Source organism: Suricata suricatta, chromosome 3 (assembly GCF_006229205.1).
Source record: "Suricata suricatta isolate VVHF042 chromosome 3, meerkat_22Aug2017_6uvM2_HiC, whole genome shotgun sequence".
NCBI classification, from domain to species: Eukaryota; Metazoa; Chordata; class Mammalia; order Carnivora; family Herpestidae; genus Suricata; species Suricata suricatta.
Window position 1 is genome coordinate 163,703,624 of NC_043702.1, and position 10,850 is coordinate 163,714,473.

At 43.8% G+C, this 10,850-nt stretch overlaps 1 protein-coding gene across 1 annotated transcript in view; it reads right to left on the reverse strand.

Annotated features, from left to right (window-relative positions):
* Positions 1-281: 281 nt before the first annotated feature.
* The window catches only part of SLC30A10 (solute carrier family 30 member 10), an 11,040-nt gene continuing 471 nt past the window's right edge, over positions 282-10,850 (reverse strand). Inside the window, exons 2-5 of the mRNA XM_029933404.1 lie at positions 10,653-10,707; positions 10,138-10,253; positions 4,860-5,099; positions 282-1,502 (exon numbers count right to left, since the gene is read on the reverse strand). Coding sequence (XP_029789264.1) covers positions 1,003-1,502; positions 4,860-5,099; positions 10,138-10,253; positions 10,653-10,707 — 911 coding nt within the window. The 3' untranslated portion in view covers positions 282-1,002. The remainder of the gene's footprint in view (positions 1,503-4,859; positions 5,100-10,137; positions 10,254-10,652; positions 10,708-10,850) is intronic.

Here is a 10,850-nt window from a genome sequence, read left to right on the forward strand (position 1 = left end):
ATACTTTAAAATATGTCTAATGGAAGAAAAGTCAATCTAGCTTATTTTTGGCATGAATGAACACTCAATGTCATATATTCTTCACTCCCAGAAATATCCATTTTCTCCTGGTAAATGCTACACATGTCAACATGATCATATAACAGAAGACTCAAAGGAAATTTGGACAAATAAGTCATTAAGCAATAAATGAAGACAGTCCCAACTGGACAGATTCTACAAGGCAGAATATTAAGTATTGTATCATACTTTAGAAGTAGAAATATTCCCACGCTTCCAAGTGGAAACAGAAAGCATTTTGTGTATTAAACATTTGAAGCACCCTATAGCTGCAGTTCATTTCACAGCAGAAAGTCAACACCAGTTTTCTCTCCACCCTGCAAATTGAAAAGGTAGTCAGGAAGCACTTTCTTCCTGTCTTCCCCCAATAATCTATACTTCCTTCGATGATCTGAGACTATTTTCTACTTTAATAGGTATTCATTTTACATTTATTTGAAAACAAGTCAAAGAAAACATTTCTGCAGTGACAGGACTACCCAACTTTCCTCTTTTATGATCTTATAATGGAATGAAAACAACATTAGCTAACATGGTTCCTTAGTTTTTTTGATGTACTTGGCTATGAGCTCACCCAAGAGTCAGTCACAAAATCTAATCACTTTAAAACAAAAACTACTTTGAATCCCGTGTCCACAGCCATTGAGTCCCAGCCTTCAATGTCCCTGATACGTATCACTAGCACGGTTTGCTTCTTAAAATAAATGTTCCAACTAAAACAGTGAGTTTGTTGAAGAGCAGCACGGGATGCCCAGGACAATGTAAAGGAGTTCACAGTCACAGAAAAATGAACAGACACATGCAGTTAACATCCCAAACAACCAGCCCCCTGATGAACCCAGAGCATGCACACCACAAATTTGACCAGTGCCTACAGCCCACAGAGGTCTTTCCACAAGCCAGAGCGCCTCGTCTACACTGTTCATGTACGTCAGAACAAGACTAAAAATGTGTGCTGTTGACAAAATGTTGGTCCTCCAGAGTTTTGCTAAGAGCTTTTCCATGGTCGTTCAGACAGCTGTCCAGAGAGACGTCAATAGCCACTTCTCTTGTTGCTTGTCCACAGAGGCCACCACCCGGGTATGGGTCTAGAGGGGGACAGCCATTGTGTTCCGCGCAGCCATTGACGTGGGCCAGAGGCAGGGCCCCGGGGGGGCAGCACAGCTGTTTCTCACAGCCCTTAGAGATGCAGGGTGAACTACAGAACAACAGCAGGTCCTTCTGCTCCATGGTCTCCTTCAAGTCCACCTGCTCAAACTGGATGGTCACATTGTGGATTCCCGCACTGTGGAAGATTTCTCGAATTTTCCTACTGGTGTCCTGATAGCCCCTGTCCTTCTGATACTTGATGTGCAGGGTGGCGATGATCTTTCCGCTTATAAGTTCCCAGATGTGCATTTCATGTACACTGCTAATCCCGGGCACGGCCGAGAGTTTACTCACTAGAACAGAGGAGCGCAAACAAACAGTAAGGCGGGCGCTGCAGTGGAAGTGAGCATGGTACCCACCAGGGGAGGGATGCATTCCCACCACCATGATGTGTTTACGAAAACAACATGAAGAAAAATAGCTGTACCTGTATGGGTACATTTTCCAATAATCTTCTTTCTCCTTTCAGTATCCCTATACAATCCATCATTAACCCATAAGAGGTAATTCAAGAAAATAAGTTTCACAACAACCAACAACCAAAAAAATTCCCAAGGTTGTTGAGTTTACAAGGGAACCGACACCCACCCCGGCTGTGTTAGGAGTATGAAGCCGGATGCGTTTCTGAAAGGGGAGAACTTGGCCATGTGGGCCAAAAACTTTTACTAGTATCTCTAGTCCCAGGAATTTAATCTAAAGGGAAATAACCAAATGTTCATGCAAAAAACTCATGGCTTGAGCAATCCTCTTTGTATTAATGGAAAAAATGGAAAAAAGGAAAGAGTTAAATCAATTATATAAAGTATGATACAGCCATTACCAAGTTGCATATTTAAGGAGATGAGAACAGATATCTAAGCTATCTTAAGTGAAAAAGCAAATAGGTTCACTATGCATATGGCATGATCTTTCTTCCTTCCTTTCTTTCTTCCTTCCTTTCTTTCTTCCTTCCTTCCTTCCTTCCTTCCTTCCTTCCTTCCTTCCTTCCTTCCTTCCTTTCTTTCTTTCTTTCTTTCTTTCTTTCTTTCTTTCTTTCTTTCTTTCTTTCTTTCTTTCCTTCACAGACATCAGTGTGCGTGCACGCACACACACACACACACACACACAAATTCTTTAAAGTAGGCTTCACACCCACCACAGAGCCCAATGCGGCGGAACACCTAAGCTGAAATCAAGAATCAAATGCTTAACTGACTGAGCCACCCAGGCATGCCCACATTCACAAAATTTTATGCAGATAAGGGCTTGTCTTATTGAATGATTTCTGGATAGCAGGATTACAAGAGATTTCTATTTTCTTACTTAGGTTATTCTGTATTTTCCATACTTTCTCAAATGACCGTATATTTAGAGAGATGGAATTGAAGAGGGATTATGAGTAAGGACCCTGTAGCCAGCTAGAGTTTGAATCCCAGTGCAGTCATGACCTTGGGTAACTTGCTAGCCACCAGTGCCTCAGTCTCCTTACCTATAAATGAGGAATAATAATGGTAGTACCCCCATAGGTTTACTTTAAGGATTAAAGTGAGTGAATATAAATAAAGCACTTAGAACATTACCTAGCATGTAATAAGTGCCATAGAAGTGTGCTATTGTTATTACTATGTTTTAAATTATCTATTTTATTTTTTTAAACCTTTATTTATTTTGAGAGAGACAGAAAGACAGAGTGTGAGCGATGGAGGAACAGAGAGAGAAGGAGACACCCAAAGTAGGCTCCAGGCTCCAAGCTGTCAGCACAGAGCCCACGTGGGTCTCAAACTCACGAACTGCGAGATCATGACCTGAGCTGAAGTCGAACGCTCAACTGACTGAGCCACCCAGGCATCCCATTACTATCTAATTTTTAAAAACATGTTTTAAAATATATATATTACTTTGTTAAAAGGCACTATAAGCCATTCTATATCACAAATTGGTTTTGATACGTTTATCTTGTTTCTTCATCTGGGAAGCAAGCTCCTGGAGAGCAGAGAGGAAGCTGTGTATCTGCTCCTGGGTTTCTCCTTCGCCACCTGCTCCCTCCTCTGCCTGCAGCTCTGCGCAAACAGTAGGTTGCAGGAAATGAAGGCTGACTATCTTAACTCTGTACAGTGAAGCAGCCAGAGAGATGACCACACCTACTGACTCTGAGACTCTAAGTTAAGCAAGGCCGCTAAAGAGGCCCCCAAAGGCACAAAAACCCAGAGCGTCCAGGAAAAAAACTGCAGGGGCAATGACAGCTGTTAGCAACGGCTCGACCAACTGGGCCCAACACATGCTATTTAAACATGGGTTTGGCCAGGCTATCGCCCCCATCGGACAGTCACACTGTAAATCACACCTCCGTAGGGGAAAACGCAGCCATAGCCACACAATGCATGAAGACACATACAAACCTCACTTCAGCTTGTCATGAAGTAAGATCTTCCAAGCCTCAGAGTGGGCCAGCCTCTCTATCCCACGTTATGGGCTCACCGGTGGGGCAATGAGTGTATAACACAAATACGCATGAAAAATGGTTTTTAATAAAAACATAATCTCCATTTGAAACACTAGAAATAAAGTTGCAAATTCAGTTTCTCACCAACATCTGGACAGTTCCCACTTAGAAATTCTGCAAAGTGTTTAAAATATATATCCTCCAGGGCACCTGGGTAGTTCAGTCGGTTGAACGTCTGACTTCGGCTCAGGTCATGATCTCATAGTTTGTGCGTTTAAGCCCTGCATCGGGCTCTGTGCTGACGGTTGGGAGCCTGGAGCCTGCTTTGGATTCTGTGTCTCCCTTTCTCTCTGCCCTTCCCCAACTTGTGCTCTCTCTCTCTTTCTCTCTCTCAAAAATAAATTAACATTAGAAAAATGTTTAAATACGTATCCTCAGATGCACATAAGAGGAGACTTTGATCTTCTGTGTGAGCAAAGAAAAAAACATATTTCATTACTGAACAAGGTCATGAATGATCTGAATGTAAAACAAAAACATGGTCCTTTTTACAGTGTAATAAAAGACCAGGTGCCTTGCATGCCCATAAAAATCAATAAAATAGAATGCAAGACATAGGATATAAAGGAATGATTCACGTTTTCAGAATAAGTAGAATAAAAATCAAGTTCTTGTCAGGGTAGCTTTACTTGAATTAAATGTAATTTCTTTTTTTAATTTTTTAAATGTTTATTTATTTTTGAGAGACAGAGAGCAACAGAGAATGAGCAGGGGAGGGGCAGAAAGAGAGGGAGACACAGAATCCAAAGCAGGCTCCATCCAGGCTCTGAGCCATCAGCACAGAGCCAATGCAGGGCTCAAACCCACGAACCGTGAGATCATGCCTTGAGCCGAAGTTGGATGCTTAACCAGCTGAGCCACCCAGGGGCCCCAAATTGAAATAAACTCTTTGACATGAAGGTAAAAGCCGAGGAATAGCTACTGGCCTTGCACCATATCCTCAGAAATTTGCAGCTGAGTCAGAGAGCATGAGTCGCAAAGGACCTTTGGTTCCTGGAGCTGTGAGTCACCTTACTGGGCTACAAAACATTCGATGGATGTCTCTATTGCCTGGTGATTTGAAGTATTTCAAGATACATAAATCAAACACTGCTCTGAAACAACGCTGGCCCTTTGGCCTGAAGAACGTCAGGTGGGCACGGTTCTAGATAAGACTCATCTGACTTACTCAGCTCTTCCATGTTCACTCCTTTGGGGACCATCTGCAGCAGAATGGCAGCAGTCTCCTTGATGAGTGGGAAGGCAGATGACAAAATGATGGCAACCATGATGACAGTCAGGCTTGGGTCGATGTAGCACTGCCAGTTACATGGGTCCTCACCTTTCAGGGGACGCACGTAGAATATGATGGCTGTGATCACCACAACCACTGACCCCAGGGCATCGCCCATCACATGCAAAAGGACACCTGCCAGGAAGAAGAAAGACCCATGAAGCACAGATCCAGATCTGGGGGCCATGTGACGTGCCGGGACCTAGGTTCCCAAGTCTATGAATACTAGTTAATAGTTGTTTTCTTTTTGGTTAGAACAGCAGGATGGTTTGAATGGAAAAAAAAGAAGAAAAGGCACTGTTTTGCAGAAAACAAAACCCTAGGCCACCATTCCAGGACCCAGAGTGCCTGGAACAGCCGAGGAAGGTTCTGAGCCGCACGCACACACCTCTGGGGAGAGGGACTGTGCCTGTTCATGATGCTACATCGTGGCCATCCGCCACACACTGGAAAACACCGAGCTGGCAAAGAGAGGCTGTGCCAATGGTGTCTTGCTCTTTCAGACAAGAATCTGTGATTTAAACTGGTTTAAACATTAAGAGGAAAGGGAACTAAGATGTACCACGAAAATGGTTCTTTTTATTCCTTGTCTGCCCTCTCCCTTGATCCATTTTCTCCCTTCCCTACATGCCTTTGGCTACTGCTCACTTAGCCATTAAAACTGCTTCTGGTTCAAGAGATCCTTAAGAAGGGACTCCAGCAGGGGTGCCTGGGGGGCTCAGTTGGGTAACCAGCTCAGGTCATGATCTCACAGTTTGGGAGTTCAAGTCCTGTGTTGGGCTCTGTGCTGACAGCTTGGAGCCTGCTTTGGATTCTGTGTCTCCCTCTCTCTCGGTACCTCTCCTGCTCAAGCTGTATCTCTCTCGATCTCTCAAAAATTAATAAATGTTAAAAAAATTTAATATGAAGACTGAATATCTCCTTTACGCACTTGACATTATTTTCACTGCCTGAGATGGTTGTTAGTTTCAAGTATGTCTGCTCCCTTCCTCCATTAGACTCTACCAGGAGGATGAGGGTCATGCTGTGGACTCCTTTTGTTTATATTTTCGCCCTGGAGGCATATACCATGAAGGCACTCGATAAAACACTATCTTCTGATCGGTCAGTCATAACTTAACAATAATAACTGTAATGCTGGCTAACATGTATGCAGCAGATCCTAGTGTAAGTATATTACACATCTTTACATAGTAAGTCCGTTTAAGGCCTCTTAAGTGGTCACGCTCTCCATTTGAAAATGAAGAAACTGAGGCCTGGAGTAGCTACTGAACTTATCCAGAATCACACAACTAGAAAGTGCTAGAATGGGGCGAGAAGCCCGGGTAGTCTGACGAGAGAACCAGTATGCATTCAGCCTCCTGTAACTCTTGCATTCCAATTTCAGGTTTTCCTGCGAAGAAATTTCACTATTAGCTCCTAAAAATGATATAAAATAGCTTTCGAACTTGTCTTTCCCATAATCCACAGTCAGATGCTTCACCCACAGCCACCCAGGCACCCTCCCCCTTCTCTGAGGTCTTTCTTACCAGAAAAAACAATCAGAAAGAAACATCTCATCAGAGGAGACTTATTTTCAAATGGTGTTAGGATTGTTGTTCATCTATTCATATTTGCTCTGAAATACTAAAGCTAATGATCTTTCTGACGCTCTGTTACGTATCACGATTGATCCCATTAAATAAAATCAACCACTACGACTGATGAGAATTTTGAAAGGATCACGCTTTCACTGGGCTTTACAGAAGACAGAGTGTGTTTCTCAGAGGGCGTTCATTGTATTCCATTGACATAAGAGGAACAGGAATGCAAGTCCAGAAATTATTTTTGTTCACAAGAATCCCTGGAGTGGGAGGGGAGACAGTCTTGTTTTCTAAAGCAGTGGGTTTTTGGGTCTCCCTTGAGGCAAGGATGTCAGCCTTTGGTATCTCTGTGTCAGTCACTGGCTGCTGGCTGTCTTTGGGGTGTGAGGGGTACCTAGCCTACGGGATTGACTCCTCTTGGTCAACAGAGAATGCTCTGAAGCAGGGGCAGCTGTGGGATATTAGCCTTTACTCACAGCCACCTGGGAGATGGGCGCACCAGCCAGGTGAAGGAGAATTAGGACCAGCAATGTCTACTAAAGATAACTTCCATAGTAACTACTAGTCCTTCGAGAGAACACTCGATATTACCAGATGGTCAAAAAGTTGTTTGGCTCCAATTTGATAAATAAACTTAGTAAGCAATACAGTGTTGTGGCTTAAAAAGACAAAACAAAACCGTTTTTTTAAATGATAATAATGCTTTAAACAAGGAATTTCCTCTTTCCACTGTGCCTTGTAACTACTTTGCATGCAGGTTCCATCAGAGAGTTCTAGATATTTTTTATCGAGGAGGTATTATTATTAGATTAATTGTCTAAGTGATCATTCTGATGTTGGCAACATTCACTTTGAGGCATAAGCTCAGGAATGTGTGAGTAAAAATCAGGTAAATCTCATAAGATGAAAATAGAGCCTAAAAAGTGAGCAGTTTCTACTAGAATAAACTTAAATGGTCAAAGTAGATAAATAAATAAAGCAGTGGTTTAAATACCAAAAACCTAGGGCGCCTGGGTCAGCTAGGCGTCCAACTTCAATTCAGGTCATGATTCTGCAGTTTGTGAGTTCAAGCCCTGCATCCAGCTCTGTGCTGACGGCTCGGGGCCTGGAGCCTGCTTCTGATTCTGTGTCTTCATCTCTCTCTACATCTTTCCCACTCACTTTCTCTCTCTCTCAAACATAAATAAGCATTGAAAATATTTTTTAAATAAATAAATGTCAAAAATGTAACCATTCAGTGGACCATCTACAGCGGTGAAGCAAGCCATTGGTGTGGGACACTTGGAAGAGGCAGAAATGTGAATGAAGTAGGAGCCCAGGAAGCCAGCCCTGCCTCTGCTTCAAGCCTGGGTGATGGGGAGTCACCAGACTCTCTGGATCCTGTCTCCTTATCTGTAAAGTGAGAGGGTAGAGTCCATTCTCAGGCCTTTCCACCTGTTACGTTCTGTCTGTTGTCTCTGAATCATGGCTCCAAATGGTTCAGACACGGGGCGTGAGGGGAGGCCAGCCTTCTTCGTGGCCTGAAAGATGGAAAGGCTCCCACCAGCAGCAGCCAGGGGGCACAGATAAGAGCTTTAGGAAAAGGTGCAGGGGTGAGCCTAGCAGCTCCACCCACTACCTGAGTGAAGACAGCTCCCACCTGCTGAGATTCTTACAAATGCCAAGTGAGTCCTTTAAGAAGGGGGCCTGGCACAAAGCATCACTCCACAAACATGGCAGCTGCTCTTCCTCCCTCACAGCTCTTCACCTTCAGGAGCTTTATCTCACAACAATCTCATGATTAGATATTACTATCCTCATTTTAAAGATGAGGGAATTGGAGGCTTAGAGAAGTCCAAAAATTTGCCTAACATCAGAGTCTAAACAGGCGTCAGGGCACCTGGGGGGCTCAGTCAGTTAAGCGGCGGCTCAGGTCATGATGTCACGGTTCATGGGTTCTGGCCCCGCATTGGGCTCTGTGCTGACAGCTAGCTCAGAGCCTGGAGCCTGCTTCAGATTCTGTGTCTCCCCCTCTCTCTGACCCTCCCCTGCTCGCACTGTTTCTCTCTGTCTCTCAAAAATAAATAAAAAACATTTAAAAATTTTTTTTAAAAATCAAGACCCCAAACTCAGGCACCTTAAGCCCAAATCCCAATCTTTGAGCCACTGCGTTATTCACCCCTGTCGGACGCTAGAGGCGCACCTGTGGACCACAGAGCTCAGCCAGGTACAAGTCACGTTACCTCCGACGTTTTCCCAGCTAGGAGCTCCAACAGCTTTAGACTGAAGATCAGCCACATCATACAAGTTTCCCATCTGTTATGCTTCCCAAACAAGGGAAGCATGTCAGCCCTGCTCAGAATTCCTCGGCATCTTTCCACCTACCTGTTCTCTTTCTCTGCAACATAAGCACCAATAACTAACAAAATGTGCTTTGAAAAGTTAAAGTGCTATGAAAAACCTATGATATATAATATATAGTATATATTTGATGGATATTTTATATGTATGCATATGTATATATATGTGTGTGTGTGTGTGTGTGTGTGTGTGTGTAGATAGATAGATAACTGAACCTAAAGAAAGATAAAGGATAGTGATTTTTTCCCTTACAGACTCTCTCTTTCCAAAAAGACTGATCACCAAGCACTTTAGAAATTCCCCTGTTGTGGTTCAGTTCTAAATGAATCAGTTAGATTCATTTAGAAATGTTTAGGAGCTCATGTGTGGTTGTTACTATTGTTTTGGGGTTTGGGGGCTTTTTTTCCTGATTTTCCTTATAGATCCGTTCTGGGTACCACTTTGTAAAATAGAGGGAAATCTCTCAAAAATGCAAGTGTCTCCTGACTATTACTTTTTCCTCTATATTATTTCTAACTAAGTCCCACTTCCCCCAAGTCATCTGGAAGTAAAGGGCTGCATAATCTTTGTGGGAATCCTCAAAGTCAAGATCGGGGCTTCTTGAATCACTCGGAAGCAAATTCTCTGCCCAAGAAGTTGGGAGAGAGAAATGCTGGATACAGTGTTGACGTCTGGGTGAGATACGCACCCTGGAACTCCCAGACTGACCTTTGCTCACGGTACCAGTGACCTTGAGCACATGGCAGAGGGAATGCTAGTAATGTGCCTTCCACGTGCCTCACCACAACCCTCACTTTGGGCTGGAAGTTGAGATTCGAGGGAGCCAACGGACCCATCACAGACACAGATTTCTGGCAGAAATAAGTGCGGTCTGAAGGTCATTCAACAATGCCACGTTGGGTAGTAGCGACTCATTCTCTTCTCACCTTTCTCAAAATTACATTCAATTGAAATAGGTTGCATCTGACATTAGCGATATCCAGGGGTGGGCGAAGTAAAAGCACGCCACCGATCTGTGAGGCTCTGGAACAGGCAGCGTTTGCACGGCTCTAAGTGGAGCAAGGATAAATCATTAGCAGCTAGTGTGTCCCTCAGGATCAATGCAGGGATTAGGCAAGAGAAGAGGGTCATAGTCTATTCATGCAACTGGCCTAACACACCTTACTGAAAAGCAAACAGATACGAAGAGCACAGTACAGTCCACATGTACTCCTGGAAAGGATTGCAAATTGACCCAAAGGCAATCCTACCTCTGATATTCAGGGCTTCCGACTTTTTCTCCTTTTTCATAGTCTCCTCTGGCTCATTCTGGGTGTTCAGAGAATCACCTGCATTCAAAGAAGAAACCCTGTGTTGTGTATAAGTTCTACAAACAAAAAGAACCAATGGACTCAAAAAACAGTTTTTGTTGTTTTAAACTCCCACTAGCTCATTAGACCCCCCCCACCTCTACACACACACACACACACACACACACACACACACACACAGCCCAGAATGGTACATTTTGGCCTTGGCATCAGCCTTGTGATCCACCTTTGGACTTCATTCACACTCCTATTCAAGTTTTAAAAAAATTAAAAAGGAGGCAAGTGGGAACCCACCCCATCCCCAAACGTAAGTCACCCGCAGGGAGACAGAAGGATGGGCAAAAGGGGAGGGAGAAAACAAAGTGCAGACAGCATCTAAGGAAGGGGGAGGGGGTCAGGAGGTGGGGAGTGCTATCGGTTACCCAATAATAACTGATTTTCAAGACAATCGATACTCCAAAGCAGGTAGAATAAGGGGGAGGTGGAAGAGGCCCCCCCCCAAAAAAAAGCCTGAGGATCCAGGAGAAAACAAAAGACACTGGAGAATTTCCGCTGCTAATTTATCAGCAGAGAATTAACGCCGGGCTGCAGAGGAAGTGGATTCACTCACACACACACACACACACACACACACACACACACACACACACACA